The sequence below is a fragment of the Perna viridis genome, chromosome 5 (genome assembly GCF_037379345.1).
Source record: "Perna viridis isolate PV_CMFRI_1.1 ecotype Kerala chromosome 5, ASM3737934v1, whole genome shotgun sequence".
Taxonomy (NCBI): domain Eukaryota; kingdom Metazoa; phylum Mollusca; class Bivalvia; order Mytilida; family Mytilidae; genus Perna; species Perna viridis.
The window spans coordinates 30,119,387-30,138,633 of NC_142449.1; the positions used below are offsets into that span (position 1 = coordinate 30,119,387).

Consider the following 19,247-nt stretch of genomic DNA (forward strand, 5'->3'; position numbering starts at 1 on the left):
AGAAAGTCATCATTTCGTTCCCCATAATACAGTTATAATGAACCCTTAGAACCATTATGTAGAATGTATTAACTTTCAAATTGTCGCTTGTAATAGGAAAAGTCTGGGTTTGGTCGACTAAAGGAGAAAGGAAAAACAAGGGCACCCCCCCCCCAAAAAAAAAAAAGAAAGACCCACTTAGTTGCTCATAAAATGTCACGATTGGGCTAGACGAAAGAGGAAAAGCAAAAAAAAATAATGTGCAGATGGATACACTATAATGACTCACGAGTTCACGGAGCTAATGATGACGACTATAAAACGTTTGTTTGGGTGACTTTAATCTCGTTGCAATATATCCCTGATCCAGAAGCTTAATCCCGTTCAGTACACTCTAACACCTCCGTAGATTTGTAATGATGAGTGTTGTATGTGAATTTTTTTTTATCATTTTGGATAGCAGAGCATATAAGAAAGTTGTTCTTGGTCTGAATAGAAGATTGGAAAAGAACGTGTTCCTACCTTAAACTCTCTTGTCGATGGGTCTGTCATATCAAACAAATCGAAATCAGCTATCCTGTCTCCTATCTCATTTATAGCTACCATTCCAGTGATACCTTGAAATGTAATTAACAATTTCGTAAAGAAATATGACAGCCTTCTCTGTGTAACATAAAATTACAATGTAAGCCACTTTAAATCGGAAAAAGTAAGTAAAACAGAACCTTCTTTATAAGACAAATTTCGAGACAAAGACGTTAAACTACTAGTAAAAAATAGTGTAAAAATTCACCGCACGAACGATGCTTTTACCTTCTACAAATGCTATATTTTTACATAATGATAGTCCTATCTGTATTTAGATCTATATTTTCAGATTTTTATACTAACATCAACCGAATTAAAAACGATAACCAGTTGTAACTAAACAACTAATCCCAGCCTTCCTTTTGTAGTATGACACCTTGTGTTAGAATTTCAAAGTGATCCTTTCACAATAAATCACGTTATTGTCCAGACATTATGAAAATGCTTGTTTTTGTTTCTTTTGGCCCTTAATTTTTAAACGGTTTAAATCAATACCAATCCCAGTTTTTTTGTGGTATCGCACCGTATGCTACAAAATTTTAAAAAGATTCATTAACATTTACCTAAGTTTAGTCAAGACATAATGAAAATGCTAGTTTCTGGTCCCTTTTGACCCCTAATTCCTAAATGGTCCAAAGCACAACTCCCAAAATCAACCCGAGCTTCTTTTTGTGGTATAATTGTATTAAGATTTGTATTCCTATAGTTAAGTTATTGTCCAGATTTGCGTGTCAACGACGACAACAATAGCATAATACGACCATAAATTGTGTGCGGTCTCAAATTGTAGAATGACAAAGTAAGATAGCAATTGTTTCCGATTCATATATGCATGTAAATGTGAATTTAGTGTTTTTTACAACGAAAATTACCTCCTGTTTGATTTCTATATGAACTTTTACTCAAATCACACACAGTATTTTTGAGTTTTGGAGATTTCCATCTAGACGGGCGGAGAGGCAATAAAATAGACCTACAGATATACATAGTGATAAACTTTTAGGCATTTTTCAAAGGAAAGGCGAATAAATGCCGAAATGTTTAATTCCGTACGTAAACCTCGTAAACATATTTTAGAAATAATACTGAGATTTAATTGAAAATTTAATGTTCAGCTTCAATACCTGGGTACGTATTATTCCAGACATATTGTGACAAGGCTAACCCATCATTCAAATCGCCCCCATCCTCAATGGTTCTATTGATTGCTTCCGTTAGATAAATGGTACCATCATAAAAGGCTGTAATGAAATAGTTAACCACCTGAAAGCAATAAAAAAATAAAAGATTTGATACGTTAATGCAAGATTGAAACGTAAAAATAACCAAATCAAGTGTAAGAAGAGACAGAAATCGTTTTTAAATATTGGTCCACATTCCACATTTCAAATTAGGCAAAAATTAAGTTTTGTTTAAGAATCAATTATTAACATTATGACTGGAATTAAATTTGAAATTTAAGGAAAGTTTCTTATTTTTAGATTGGTTATATGAAAAATGGTTATATAGTTTGGATACATTTACACTCAAACATTACTTTAAGTAGATCATATTTCAAAAAGATAGATTTTCCTAGTTTTTTTAATTGATCTTTAATGATCATACTTCAGAATTTTGACGTGAAAACATACGTCATCGAACTAGATTTCGAGATAGTTGTGCCTTAATTGTGCCAACATTTCACATGGATTCTTCAGGAAATTTCAACTTAAAAAAACGGGTTATCAAATTACTTATTTATAATGAACTTTCATATTTCAAAAAGAAAATATGGGATCATCGAACTATTTCTCGTGTTATATCAGCAAAAGATATGAATAAAAATAAAAATAAAATAATCTATTAATTACCTTCCCTTTCAAAGAATTTCCCCGTTAATCATTTCCCCTTGAAAAGGCTTTTTACCGTTTATGTCAGAAATTCATTTAAACTTATCACTTTCACATTATATTAAACACTATTAATTAATTGAAAATGTATGTCTATGTTTTTTCCAAGATGGTCCGTGAAATAGGTATTATCTCCCTTAAATTTCAACGTCTTTAGATGTAAGATGACGACCTCCAACATTGAATGCTGTTTGCACTTTTGGGTAATAACACATCTTATTATTCATATAACATACATTCCATACAATTAAATTTTGACAGTCACATACATCATGATATTCCAGGCCAGTACCATAAATCTTTATTATTATTTATCTATTGCAAAGAGCTACAGGTGTTTATTAAAAATATGATGGTGTTGCCATCTGAAATTTACTGTTGTGATAAAATTTGTTTGTAAAGGATTAAATAGAGTAAAATAATCATATCTACATTAACAATACGTGATGCAGATGGTAAAAAGAAGCTAAACCACTCAATTCATAATTGAATTTAAACCTGTAATTTTGCTTCGCTTCCAGAATTGTCTCTGAGTGACCTTCTGATATCAAAGAAACAATGTGTATTTTTTACATCGTGATACTTCTGTTAAAGAAGACTTAGTATGAAAACAACGGCAAAAAACATCTACTAAAGAAACTCACGATTTAAACCTTGCTTCTCTACAGAAGTTCAATACATATTCTGACTGTGTCATATTATAATTTCGTTAACCTTTTTGAAATCAAAATTCAATTACATACAGCAATAATAAATCAGACAACATCAAACATATGTTATTCTTTTCATCTTTCAAGATGAGTCTGCTGTTTTATTACGTAGATTATACACAACTCGACTCCCTCGACTCATAAGTGATAATCAACCCATAAATCACATGATTGGTCATTATTTTCTACTCCTTCCTTAAATGATTAATTATAGAGGAAGAAGTCCTCATACTGGAAATCGATAAAAAGTTAACATTTGACCTTAGAAGAACTGAACTCCGATTTTAGTCTGACAGGTAGTTAATCTGTAGTACCGAGTAAACATCGTTACTAGTTTCGTATCTTTCACTAAAAGGTTGATCTGTTTATACCTAACATCTTACAGTTTTTGAAAAATTATGAAGAAAATAACCCTAGTTGATGTAAAACTGTATCAGGCATAATTTGTTTTAGAAATATAAATACAGTCAACTTCGTCTTCTTACAGGTTACAGCTACCTCATATTAGTGTAATTGTCTCCACCTTCCCATTAATGATTTCCTATGATAGAGGTTTTAGATATTCCATAATTTGATCATGCTTATCCTAGCGAAAGATATCAAGAGAGAAGATAAAAGAATAAAATAAAAAAGAAAATATAAACACACATTTTTGTGCAAAAACAATAACTACATGACATAATGAAATAATTTAATTTCATAAGTAACACGGTTGCTGATTGGATCAACAATTTCGTTTATCATCTCATAGACCAAATTTTGTAATGACTGTGACGTCATCATACTTTTTTAATGATTTACTCGTTGAATGTTGGTACTTAAATTACATTTTAAGGAATGGCTGTTATATGTTTTCGGTTTATTTTAAATAACCTCAATCTTCGTGGTGCACACTTTAAAATAAACTGCTATACAGGTTATTTAGTGTGCATCACGAGGGAAGACGATGGCCATGGGATTTGCACGAGGTAAACCCAAAAGCGTTCTTGACACGAGAAAAAAATTATGTGATATTTGGCTTGAGAAAGTTCGAGCATCATAAAATCAATGTCATATGTTAACTTTCGAAATTGTTTACACATTCAATAAATAATGGACATCTAGTAAGTATTTGTTTTTATAAAATAAGTACTATTCTTTCTTTGATGAATAACTCAAATTGCAAATTCTTGTGTGTCTAGCCTTATTCATTAATTATAATCGGTTTTCATCTTTTTTAATCTTTATTTCCATAGGGATATATTGATTTTCTGTACATAAAATAATGGCCACTGAAGTACAACCTTTGTGTCAACGCCTTCAAATTTTCTCTGGTAATTAAATGTTTCATAAACAAGTTGACACTGCCTAATAATCTTGTAGCGCTCGTTAGAAGTTATCAAACATAATTACAGACTGATTGAGCTTTCTTTCCATTTACAAAATATACTGGAACTTTCATCTTTTAAAACAAAACAAAAGAGAACGTGTCATCACAAAAGTACAAACTCGAAAAGACAAATGTTCTTATCGCTTACCCTACCGGTGCACCTGGTCCATGCTCATAGTTTTTAGTGGAGTCCGAGTTGCTCATTTACTTTTTTTTATTTGTATGTATGATTTTAGTTACTTTATGTTCTTTGTTGTGTATGTCTGTTTTCTATGTCTGGTCTTTGTCCCTGGAATGCATTCCTTTGATTACCGCTATAATCTTGGTTCCCTTGATTATTCATTTAAGGGTGAAGTTATTTGTCTATATTAAAATATTGTAATTTAAAACTTGCCTTTCAATCAAATGCAATTTTCAAAATTCTTTTAAATAAGCTACTTTGAATGCCATTTGTGCAAACTCATTTGAAAAAATTAAAAAAAAACGGTTTCTCATGGTGTGAAATAGAACATTCCTTGTTTTTTTTATAAGTACAAAAAATGAGCAAGCTGAAAACAAAGTATGCATTCAAGCAACATACAATTCAATGAAATACATTTGGAGTTCCCTAACAATAAACATATTCCGTAACGCAGATCACAAATGATAACCTTCATTCAAACTTTTTCGCAATAATAAACAAAATTGTAATAATTTCTGAAGTTATAGAAATTGGTGAAGTTTCGTATCCATTAAACGTATAAATTACACCTACACATGAGTTATTGAATAAGACAAATTTATGTTTGTCTATTTGCAACGCTGGTAATATAAAATCAAGAAAATACCCTTAAACAAAATTAACTTCAAACTAACTAACTCGATTAAAGCGGTTTCGGAAATCAATGTCTTGTACATACTTTTATGTACAGTACTTGATGTGGGTCAACTTTCAATTAGTATCCACAAACAATAGTACTTCCACAGTATATCAACGACTTTCTTTAAGCACACACGTTCGTATGTGGTTTATTCATTAATAAATATAAGTGTATATATACCATTTCACAAATGAAGCTACAATACAAAAATATAAGCGGTTATTTTATGCACAAATTTGCTTTATTGCTCCTTCTAAACTATTGAAACATCGGAAGTGTTTTCATCTACCGAATCGACTTCTTGATCAAGTTTAAACTGATTTATTGTGAGCATTAATAAATTATGTCTTATGAATCATGCCTAGAAGCATTTGTTCTTGGCAAATATAGCCAACCGGCTACTGTATTAGCGATTGACAACTATTGCTACGCAAGGGGATTCTTCATAGAATGGTGTAAAGATATGAACACTCTATTGAAGTTGGGAAGACTCGATTAGAAATCAGTCAAATAATTAATTAAACGTTAATGTAGTTATAATGATTCAGCTTTTTAAAAAATGACTTCTATTTTATCTATTTGTTATACTTTAATCTATAATGTGTTTCAAAATACTTTCTTACGAAAAAAAAATTATTAGTGATTATTATATATTCAATCAGTAACGTAGAAATTTTACAGTTTTAAGTATTATGATGAGACATATTTCAGACTATTTTCTGATTAAAGAGGATTGACTCTGCAGTATGAATCCTTATTTTTTTTCTTTTTTTCTATTTATTTTTTTATTTCCTTTATTGTTCACAATGTTCTTTTACTGTAAATGAAGTTTACTAGTTTCTGAGTTTATATGTATTTTTAATGTATGCTCTAAAGCACTTAGAGTATTTATTGTAAATATATAATGCGCTATAAAAGAACCTTGTAATAATAATAATAATAATTTCAAGCGTAATTTGTCATGTGAAATATAGTTCGTTGGGTTATTGTTGATAGATCAGAAATTAATCAAAAACACTTTAACAGGCAACCAACTAATAACCAGATGCGCTTAGAGTATTTTATTGTAAATATATAATGCGCTATAAAAGAACCTGGTAATAATAATAATAATAATTTCAAGCGTAATTTGTCATGTGAAATATAGTTCGTTGGGTTATTATAGATAGATCAGAAATTAATCAAAAACACTTTAACAGGCAACCAACTAATTACCAGATGCCAGACTACCCACACGGTTGTCAGTGGTGTGATCGGACAATAACATCTACCAATTAATGAAGGGCCCTTGCTCTTACTCAATGTTGCACATGCCTTAGAATCACAATTGTCAGATATCGACTGTATTATTTGCTTTCACATTCTTACGCTTGTTTTCAAGTGTTTCGTTAGATTTCGTAACCCGTAACGTCAAATTCATACCAGTTGTCAGATTGGTCGATTGATTATTGGGGTTTAACGCCATAGTAGCAATATTTCAGCTATATTCAGGCGATGAACATGAAATGGATGATAAAATGAACATGAAATAATGAAATGAAACAAAGGGATGGGACACAAGGATAAAAGGGTCGATAGAGTTTGATTGCCACTAGGAAAAAGAGAGGGATGGGCAGGGTCGGGCAATTTAGCCTCCTATGACGGAGCGCAAAGGTTCCTACTCCTATCGAATACCACAGCAGGGTTCTTTAACGTGCGAGGAACGTGGTTTCTTTCCCAATACAGTGCACCAATGTTGTTTGCGGTTAGGTTTTCCGTATTATAGCCTGACAACCCTACATGTAACACGCCAGGGTACCCCATTCCACCACCTGGGGTACACCAACAGTTACTCTGTGGGCAGAGCGCCCTAGCCCCCGGCTAGGGTTTTGAGCACTTTTTAGTCGCCTCTAACGACAAGCTTAGCGCTGCTGCAGGCCTATTCTTTTGACACCCGGACCTGCAAGGGGCACCAGTTGTCAGAGGAATGATATATTATGCTATACCTCTAGGTAAACAATAGGCCGTTGAATTTCACGGCAATACGCTTCCAACTTTTCTAATTGGAAAACAACATTTACTTAACTTTGATTTGCCCAAAACTTCATACTTATCAACACATGGATTGTCATTTTGGGGAGGCCTTTTAGTTCATAACTGGGCATGTCAACAACAACAAAAAAATACATACCTCTTCCGGTGAAAACGTGTACCCATAATCCCGTTGGGCTCTAAGCTTGACCTCGTCTGAAAAGACCTTATGTTCAACATTATCTGGTTGCAATGGTGTTAAAAGCAATAGTGACTCATATGCTTTTGTGACGGCTGCATCTTTATAGTCACCTTGAATAAATACACATAGAATCGTTGTTGTTTTTATCCATTGTAGTAGTGATATGAAATACAAATATAAATCTTATTGAAGTTAAGAAAAAATAAATATAAATGATTTGAGATCACCACAAAACCTGGAAAGCATTTTTATTTGCTAACCTAGGATGAACCAAGATGAAATCTATCTTTTGCTGCATTTTTAGTAATATTTACAGCATTTATTCCATTAAAAAGCTATTTTATTATCATAGTTAACTTATCTTTATTTGTTTTAATTCAGTCGTCTCAATTTGAAAACGACAATTTTTCGACCGAGCAATTTTTTGAACGGTAACTGGATAATCTTAAATGAGTATTTAAAATCCAGTTCAAATATTTGACAAAATAGTCATTTTTCATATACCCGACATTGGCTTCGTCTTTTGTAAAATTTTACGCAAAGGGAAGTAACATTCAAACCCGACAGACTGATTTACTGTTTAGCTTCCTGTAGCAGAGCCCAATGGTTCCCACTCCGATAGAGTACCACAGAAAAGTTCATTAAAGTGCGAGGAACGTGGCATTTTCCCCACCACTATGGCTTGTGGTCAGGTTTTCCGTAAAATGGCCTGAAGACCCCAGCATGAAGAATGCCAAGGGTACCTCATTCCACCACATGGTGCACACAACCCAGTTGCCTTGTGTGCAGAGCGCCCTAGTCCCCGGATAGAGTATGAGCACTACTACGTCGCCTTTTACGAGAAGCTTAACGCTGGTGTTGGTATATTATTTTGATACCCGGATGTGCACGGGGCATTAGACTGTAGAAGACGTCAACTTCAAATATTCGATATATTGGAATTCATAACATTTTGAACTTTCTATTTTTAGTGGAGTCCGAGTCTTTTTTTTTTACTTTGCATGTATGATTTTAGTTACTATATATTCTTTGTTGTGTATGTCTGTTTTCCATGTCTGGTCTTTGTCCCTGGATTACACTCTTTTGATTACCGCTATAACCTTGGTTCCCTTGATTACTCTTTCCAACAATATCATTAGTTTGCGGAGTCAAAATTTTCTATTTTCTATTTGATCCATTTAACAATAACATGAATGATAATTATATTATTTTTATTTCACATTTTCACATGGATTTTCCATATCAGTATATCTTGAAAAAAGGAAAAGGTTTTCTAGTTTACTCTTGTACATCACATTTACAGTATTCGTTTCTGTCTAAATCAAGTTAATTGACATCAGATGAGCAAAACATCAGATGCCACAGTTATAACGAGTATAGTACAGCATATAATATTTGTGCTAATTGACTACAACTGCATTTCCTTTTTTTTTCACAATTATATTTTTAATGAAAGTGGTGCTACCATTCAACGACCTTTACGGAAAAAACCTCACACACGTCATGAATGATAAATAGCTATAAAATTGAACAAGTTTGACAAAATATGACTAATTGATCATAACATTTTACCCAAGGGATATCTATATACATATTACTACAATTTAAGTCTTTGTGCAATCATATATTAGATGAAACATGCTCACACGATTGTTTTTATTATTTTTATTTTGCTTTTTTACTAGCCAAACAATACCGTGGTGACCAGATCTGTCATTTGATTCATGGATATAGGGTATGTAAGTCTCGTCGCGTGACTCCGTGATTTCATGAGAATTGGTCCTTGTCTACCATTCAAATGCATGGAGACACATCATTAACACATAAATGGGTTCAATATTAAAAGCAGAATATCTTTTTGTGTAAAATACTGATAAAAATTACAAATATCTAGTTCTACAGGATAAAAATATTAAGAAAAGCCTAAAAAAGATTTTGCATTGTGATGCAGCGTTTCGGTTCCCCGGAAGTAAACAATATAATCGTCTTCGGATTCCAATACGTTCTACATCGAAAATTCCAGAAGGGAAACTGAAACTGGAACAAGACTTACAAACACTATTAGGGTTTTCCAATGAAATACAGTGCTATTTTAAAACATCCTCATGTGCATATTATTTTTGGGATTTAGATCTTCATAGTTTTGTATGCTTATGCTGCTCATGAGATGACTTCTTGAAACACGTGCACAGCATATCGAAATTTGCAATATATATGATTGGTATATTTTGTAATTAATTTATATAATAAATAATTTCCAGATAAATTCTTTAAATGTCCAATGGTCATGAACAAATTTACCGGGTATGACTGATAAACTATTATTTTAAATTGCATGGTCCAAATATGTATTTTTGTTTCATTCTTACAAAGTTACAATACCGTAATGTCCAAATTTTCCTTTTCTGAAAAATTCAACATAGAATGTACCTCTAAGGAACTCCGTGTAATAGCCCAACCAGTCACTTGGAAACAGTTCCATGGTTATAAAAACATGGTCACCATTTGTCATGGAGAGTTCATCTGCAGCGTAAAGGAAATCTCTCAATACGTCCGAGTCAGAAAATATAACAAACACTGAAACATCAGATAATAGCATTCGATTAAACAATTACTTCATCAAATATCAAAGTGTGTCGTTAAAACAAAATTATTTCCGTCATGAATTACTTCTTTAATAAATATGCGAATCAAATTCCTTCTGCGCTAAAGGGTAATTGCATTTTTATTGGTGAACATTGTCCCGAGCAGATATTATTGCACGAGCGTGTCAGTGTGATATCATACAGTGCGAGGGATGATATTTGCCATTGTTAATGCAATAACCCATTTATTATAGAGAAATGAATATTTCAGACGTCTGTATGTGTTTGTGTTATACTGTTAATAATGGGTATTTTCATAATAATCCTGTATAAAGTCCAAGAACAGTCGTATTGGGTTGCGGTCACCTGTATTGGCCCGAGGCGCTAGACGGAAGCCAATACAGGTGATCCAAACCAAATACGGCCGTACGGGGATTGTATACAGGATTAATACGAAAATACCCTTTTCATGACACCTTAATCAACTAATGTTTTACTGTATAGAAAATTACCTTCCAACTGTTGTTTTTGCGAGAAAAAAAATATTGGTTTTTATACAAATTTACTGGTTTTAATATGAATTTTAGTGGTCTTTATACAGAATTCACTGGTCTTTGATAACAGCATAAATAACAGGAGAATGATTAAATCCAATGAAAGACTGTTGTACAGCGAAATATCTTGTGAACAACAGGGATTATTGGTCTCGGTGGTAAATTTTCAAAATAAAATTTGAAGAAAGTAATAATGTATTCAAATTACAATTTTGTTTATTTTTAGAGTGTGTGATAGTCAGTTATTGTTTTATTTTTAGAGTGTGTGAGAGTCAGTTATTTTTAAGTTTTGAAAAGTCAGATTAAAATGTCTTTGTTACTACAAGATTGAAGTCATCACTACAGAAGTTTTATGGTCGTCATCATGAACTCGTTGATCGTTCTGCGCTCTGGAAACTGATTTGTTAAACGTATCATAGTTTTCCTTTCCTCTTTCGTCTATCCCGGGCTTGACTTTTTATGAGCAACTCTGCGGGTGTTTCTAGAAAAGCAGATGACGCTTATCCTACCGGTGCACCTGGTCCATGCTCCCAGTTTTTAGTGGAGTCCGAGTTGCTCATTTGCTTTTGTTGCTTTGTATGTATTATTTTAGTTACTTTATGTTCTTTGTTGTGTATGTTTGGTCTTTGTCCCTGGATTGCATTCTTTGAATTATAGCTAGAACCTTGGATCCCTTGATTACTCTTGTATATCTATTATCTTGAAACTTGAAAAGAATACAAGTAATTAGCTCATAAATAAATGATTTCCAGTACAATTAAAGAAGACCTCAATTTCAGTTGAAAATACATTGAACATACAAGCATACGCGAAACTAATATGGGTATCTAAATAGACACAGAAGCAGCGACGGATTATAAATTGGTTTGCTTGTGCCTTAATCCCATTCTAAAAATTGTCAGCATTATTAAACATGTTTACCTTAAATGAAATGAATGTGTTTATAAGCTGACGGCAATCTGGAGTTCATTGATTCTGAACATTACCAAGAATTAATCAGTTATATAAGAATATATGTAGATTGTTATTTATAAAATTGTCTATTAATGTTAAATAACAGAACGTGACTTAGACCGTGCATTAAAATTAAAGATTTAACATGGAAATATGACTCAAGAATTGAAATCTCGCGGGAATTGCTTTCGATTGACGTAAGCGAGATGCACAAATGGTCAAAATACTTTGTTATAGGATTATTATATAATGTCCCGAGAAGACAACAATTTGCACGAGCGGAACAAATGTGTGCAATATGATATTTTGCAAGAAATAATGCAATAACCCTACTTCATCTTTTAATAATGAAAATTTCAGCTGATTTTCAGCAAGTTCATTTGATTTTGAACGAGTTTTAATATCAATATATATCATTTTAATTCTTTTTGAACTCAAAAATATTCTCTTCCGACATTAATATCATGTATACATTATCAATCGGACTTGTTTCATCAGCAAAGAAAAACCTTTTATAAATTATCATCATCCGCCTTTTTGCATATAACAAAAGCGACATAGTAGTCAATTTCAATATGGTAACTCAAATTATAAAAAATATTATAGCTTCCATGCAAATATTAGGATATATTGCTCGGTTATTTATTAATTTTATTTTATTTATTTTTTTTGCCGTTTCTTTTGAAAATAAAAAGTAAATATTTATTGCAACAAAATGTTTATACCAATGTGAATAACTATCGTCAATATAGGCTTAAAGAGGCTCGTAATGCGTCAGACAGTTATTAATCAGAAAAAATTTTCAAAAAATTAATAGCAAATACTATTCATTTACACGATTCGTCATTTATTGTGATATATTGCTACATAATGTTGGGGTCAGTCGCTGATATTGCTTTCTGGCTTAGAAATGAATATTCTCTTTATTTCAGTAAAGTTAGATTTTGCAACATACTAAAACTTCAAATAAAACATGTTTTCTTCTTTTCATTCTTATCCTTTAATTTTAGTCGCTAAAAGATTTTAGATGTAAAATCTTGATTTTCCGAAGGTATAAAAGAGAAAGATCATTTCGGATAAATATTTTGTGTAATTAATGACTCAAAATGCTTGGTTTTGGTTCTTTGAAATGGAAGTATATCAAACCATCTATTACAAATAGGTAGCAAAAATGTATCCAATTATCTAGTTATTGAACTCTTAATCAAACAGGAAAATTGGGAAATCCAAGATTTAAAAACATTTTAGGTAGCACTACAGCTAAGAATCATGCAAAACGTGATTCATGGGTAAAAAGCCTACACATTTTTATTTTTGATATTTTGTTTGAATTGCCATAGTAAACAGAAATTAACATTAAGTTTTTCATACATCCTGTGTTCTTAGGAGATAAAAATTATATAGAATGCAATGTATATTTCAAAATTAGGGGAGATAACTCTGTAAATGACACTCGAATACAATAGAATCTATTGGAATTTCCATGTTGATTACCTCCTTAGAGCAGGCAGATTTGAATGAATAATTACACATTTCATAATACAGACCTATAAAACAACTTAAAGGACAATTCTGGATACCATGAAAATGTAGAAGTATCGGTATTGAATTGTCAAATAAAATTGATAACGTGAAAAAAGACAGCAGCATAAATATGACAACAGACGACAGGAAAGTCCAAAATCGGAACAATGGAAAGTTTCTGACAGCATATAGTCAACTAGTTGAAATTGATAGACATACCGAAAAAAGTGATTTACACAGCGGTCAATACCATTACTGATTTACATTTACTGCAGCACCTGTGTAGCAGAGGCCATGGTGGGAAGTATTTAAGGTATATACAACTTTCACCGGGACTTTGAAAATACGTTTGTCAATAACGCCAACGACCATGCCAAAGCATAGTTTACGACCACGTACTTTTAAACAAATGAATTCATCAACTCTACAAATCACTAACAACAATAATACATTGGTTGTTTCATAACTTATTTTTACGAAAGAAGTAATTTCGTCTTCATATAGATAAAATAATCTATATTACAGACACGCTTGTATCAATTACAGATTTGTTTATCACGAAACCCCTGTTACAAACTACCTGATGATTCTTTTAATTATGTGCGTGAAACAAGAGATTTATTGGTTTCACCAAAATATTAGAAGGGAGCTCATGGGTACCAGGATTAAAATAATATTATGACTAGACAACGGAAGTTGACACACACAGCGAAAACATGAAATAACCAAAATAACACGTACATAGGAACAAAGTATATGAGTCACCAGACTTCACTAAATCTGGAAGCATTGACCAGGTGCACTGATAAGGTAAGCAACGGCTTAGTTTAAAAACTGCCATTCAATATAACAAAAAAGGGTCCAATTTTATACTAATAATTAAACTATGATTGGAGACAACTACTTTAGCTACTCTGAGTAACATTCATGAACTTGGGCCATAATATTTGGTATAACAAAGAGAGATAATTGAGATAGTTTTCATATTTTCCATTTTGACATAAAAAAATTTTGGTGAATTGTTGGACAACAGACATACAGACTTAAAAAAATAAGATAATTTCTTTTCTACAGTTCAATTCAAAAATACATTTATTGTATTATTAAGGCAAGCAATCTAGAATTCTATATTCGCTGTGAACTTGTGTAATATTTGTTTGAAGTAAGACATTCACCTTTGTTACAGTATTGCAAATACACTTCTTTTATTTTGGAAGTGTGTGTCTGTCTGTTTTCGTTTATTTATATTTTAGTGCACAAAATCATATGCAAAATACAAGACAATGGGTTGAAGTGAAACCATCAAATCAGTCCCCAGTGTTTATGACAATTTCATGCTGCACATACCTCTAGCGTGATCGTTAGCCTCTGTCAAAAGATCTCTATGTTTATTTCCCAAAGTCGCCTTCCTGAACGGAATATCAACCGGTCTAGGTAAATCAGCGTCTGCCTTGAAGTCTCGTGACAAACTGTTTCCCGCCAAATTGAAGAAGACATAGTCTGTATCGTAGAGGATAACAATGTGTTTCCAGTAATATTCTTGTAAGATTTTCTTGACGGACACTGCAGTATAAAAACGCACATTTGTACTTAAAACTATTCGTTTAAATTTCATAATAATCATTAAGCATTTCTTTAATATGGGTCTGTTTAAAAATCAGGCAGGGGTGATTCATCATATCTCAAGGCCATTGAAGAAACTGTCCAAATCAGGCGCGTAGCTGAGGCCAAATTGGAGTGGCAAAATTAAGTACAGGCAAAAGCTGTGCTGCCTAACGACAGCTACGCGCCTGCAAATACATTTGTAACGTCTTAAAACCAACTCTAACTATTAAGAACTTTGAACGACTATGTAACATGAAAGATTTTTCAGTATTGGAATTCCACTACATTTTAAGTCTTTAAGGAGGTAGACCTAGGGTAAGGGACATAACTCTTTAAATCAGTGATATGTTTGTATCATATTCAATTTCACCAAAGCCTTTCAAACTTTCCTTTGTAACAGAATGAAATCAGTCCAAGTTACTTTGATGCTTACATGAGATTGATGTAAAATAGTAAATACAAACGTTCCAGTAATTTGTAAGAGTTGTGTCCTTTACCTTAGGTCTACCTCCTTAAGTGTTCATATTTCCAGTGACTCGTTTTCATTTTCATTTTTTATTGTCGAAAACAGTTAGTATGAGGCCTATTGGAGTATTTCCAATAACTAAATTAGTAAAATATTATATAATTCTGGGTCAGATAAATCTGACTACTGGGATGTTGAATACAAACGGGGATCTGAGAAAATGGGAACTTTTACAATAATATGTAAAAAACTTCCGAATTGACAGATAGAAAATAAATCGTTTTTAGATTACAGCCACTTATACAACAAAAATATGGCAAATATATTTCCCACAATGGTCAAACTTTCAGCATTTTAGACCTACCGCCTGATTAGAGCAGAGATCGGTTCTTGATGACATTTTACCTGGTACGACATTCTTGTTTCTATGTAAAAAAAAATCAAGTTTAAAGTACTCATATTTCTGATCTAGTGGCTTTTAATTTTTTTTAATAACATAGGAGACATGATGGCAAGACTTCCGTTTGGGAAAGTGTCATCATTATTTTGATTTCACTCGATAGCTTATAAATCAAGGCAATAGAAATTGCATATGTAGATAATTGACAATGGCTTAATTAGTAGATTGTTTTCGTAAGTCTACGTGAAGTTTCATCTCGTGCGAACGAGCAATTAGGAATTTTATCGAAGGTTTCATAAGCATTTAGTGTACAAGCATCCACTACTTCTACTGTCAGTAATTAAGTGAAGCCTACGAAGGTTGAAAAATGAAATCAGGAGACTCCTGGATGATCAAAGTGTTGTCATACGTACAGTAAAGGATTATAGTAAAATCACGAAATTTGTTCTGACAAAAACTATTTTTTTCTATCCCATATAGTCTAATTAGCATAATTATGCCTTGTTCTTGTATAAGGAATCTGTGTTCACCTACTTAAGCCTCCGCTGTGACACATTTTTTTAAAATTGTAAAATATGTGTACGTGTTGTAACTATCGTAAACAAACATGGCTGTCATAGTTTCGATTACAGACTGAGACGATTTAAAACACGAAGAAGCATTTTTGCTTTGTTACGTTAATTTTAACGTCGTATATCTGTAAATGTACAATTCATGTAAACTTGCAATATACCCTATTGACTTTAACTTGAAAACATAGAAAACAAAAAAAAAGATATATGCATTTTCAAATTTTCTATGATTGGAATTATGAACATAATCCTGTTTTACCATAATTAATCAATTCGCTCAAAAACCTGACATTAGAGAATTTATAATTGTTTCGTGGGGGAATGATTCGATTTGATAGATTGATAGATTATTGAAAAACCAGTACTATCTTTTAAAAAAAGTTAAGTCGACGCAGTAAAATTTGTTCTTTTTACTTATAATTTTCTATATATTTCATACAGTAAATAACACATGGCATGCAATTTCATTTCCATTTTCTTTTTTTTTTCGAACGCCACTAAGTCATCAGTACTGGGCCAATCGAAAAACAGAATTTCGATCAGATGACGTGCGTTTCCATGGAAGAGTGTCTTTAAGGTCAAAGGGTAAAAAAGCGAAACTATACCGACTGCGTCGGAAAAAAGAAACTGTTGAATCCCATTTTTTTTATTTATTTGAGACATGTTCACTTAAACCATTTTCGTCCGATGGTGTTTTTTCCGAAATATTGTTGTGTTCTTTTACGATAGAAGATCTTTTTCCGAATAAAAAAGCGCGGACATCCATTTTTACCATCAAAACATAAAAAATGGACACAAAATTAATGTAATTCCTCAAAAATTTGACTGTACCAAGCAAAAATTTCAAGGAAATTATGACACGGATTACATCGTGGAAATGCAACTAACATGTTGCGTATATTTATCACGTGATCTGTTAACTTGTATATTATGTAACTCTTACTTCGTCAAAAGAAAAAAAATCCTAATTTGGAGCGTCAAAAGTGGATCTAGTTTCTGATTTCTATCTAACATTTCATTTATAATTTTTTCACAGGTTTTGGTCTCTTTCAGAGTTTTTTGCTAGTTGAACGTAGATTTGATATTTTGCACACAGAAATATTCGACTCGAGGTATTTATGCTACATTCAAACTATACGCCGTTGTTAAGAACAACAGAACAATTTCTTTTACATTTTCCTAATTTACTGTGTCAACTTCACAATTGGTCCAGCCTCCTTATTGAAAGTAACTAATTTAAATATTATTTAATTACTACAATTTTAATTATTGTAAGTTTAATTACGTACAGCTTTTTTAGATAATTTTTTTACCTTTCTTTCTGTATTGAGTTGTGTTAAGTTGTTTTTTTTTAAAACTAATAATGTCTTGTAAAATGATGTTTTCATTTTTCTTTCACTTTTTAAATATAATTACTAGATTGCATTTATGATTGTACTTTGAACATAAGGTTTTTTTTTTTCTTCAAATATTTTGATGGATTTAGTCTACTGACAGGCTGCACTTTAACGAACAACAGTTTCATTCATCTACCCATAAAAAAGACTGAATTTTGAAAAGCAATAGATACTTGAATGTTATGAAATTTTCTGATGTTGATTAAGTTTTAAAAAAAGTTCTCATTACAGTGTAATAATAGTGTTGACACATTTTAACTCAGTAGTAACTCGGTATTTTAACCATCTCTTATAAAAGTGCATCGTATATTTTTTTATACAGAGATAAGGAATATGTTGTTTGAAGAAGACTTATGGATTATTACTGGATTGTATGTATTCATAATTTTTATGTGTCATGTTCTTATTAGCTTTGGGGTTTTGTAACGATGGTTTTTGAAGTTTATTATACAAACATGCAAGTAAAGCGTTATCAAAGCGAAAACAAAACCTTACATACTGTTAATTCGGAAATATTTGCATTTTTATTGTGCGAAAGAATTAGCAAGCTCCAAAATAGCTCCGAAAGAGCGTCTGACTTTTGAAATTCAATATAGACGCTGCAGTCAGCCCAACCCCCTCATACCAAGCAAGGATCTTGCAAATTCGAGGAATTTTACGCGACGGTAACGATGTCCGACTTGAATGATGTCCGAAAATCTCTGTGGTTAGTAAGAGAGCATTTCAACGAAATGAGCGTGGAGCTTGTCGAATCTAGCAAATTTAAAGAGTAATCAAGGGAACCAAGGTTATAGAGGTAATCAAAAGAATGCAATCCAGGGACAAAGACCAGACATGGACACAGACAACAAAGAACACAAAGAAACTACAATCATACACACAAAGCAACAAAAGCAAATGAGCAACTCGGACTCCACTAAACTTTCAGCTTTTCTAAAAATGATGTAAAAAACATATAAACAAATAACGAACAACATAAAGTGTAATGTTTGCATTATATTCTAGATTTAAGAAGCGCTAATTTTATAAGAATCATGCAAATTGTAATGCATGGTTGGAAAGCATACATTTTTTTTTATTTTTTTAAATTTTGTTCAAAATGTTATAGCGACCAGAAATTCACATGTGGCTTTTCTAATAAGCAATGGTCTTAGGAGAAATGATTTTTATAAAATGTTTCTTAAAATTAAGGGAGATAACTATGCAAATGACACTTAAGTACAATAGAAACTTGGATGTGAATTATCTCCTAAGACCAAACAGATTTGAATGAATAATTCAACTTATATCATTTATACCTATAAAGCAACTTAAAAATAAAAATATGTAGCCTATTTTTGGGTGTATCACATATCACAGAATTTGAATACGAAACAATTAACTCGAAATGTAGGGTTACCATGGTGATTCCTATATCCGATGTCATCGTGAGGAAACACATATTGTTCTCGTTCGAAAATATTTCTAAATACCGGTCATTGTTTATTAAAAGTACGTCGTCTACATTTGTTGACAAATGTGTATTAATAAAAAAAATATGACGTATACATCTACAGTACTTCGAAACTGATTTGTCTTTTCTG

The 19,247-nt window shown here is 32.0% G+C and overlaps 1 protein-coding gene across 2 annotated transcripts in view; it reads right to left on the reverse strand.

Annotated features, from left to right (window-relative positions):
• The window catches only part of LOC148617022 (atrial natriuretic peptide receptor 1-like), a 45,466-nt gene that overhangs the window by 15,791 nt on the left and 10,428 nt on the right, over positions 1-19,247 (reverse strand). For both annotated transcript variants that reach the window (XM_088584278.1, XM_088584280.1), the window contains exons 3-7: positions 14,572-14,787; positions 10,038-10,184; positions 7,566-7,717; positions 1,692-1,830; positions 502-596 (exon numbers count right to left, since the gene is read on the reverse strand). In XM_088584278.1, coding sequence (XP_088440404.1) covers positions 502-596; positions 1,692-1,830; positions 7,566-7,717; positions 10,038-10,184; positions 14,572-14,787 — 749 coding nt within the window. The remainder of the gene's footprint in view (positions 1-501; positions 597-1,691; positions 1,831-7,565; positions 7,718-10,037; positions 10,185-14,571; positions 14,788-19,247) is intronic.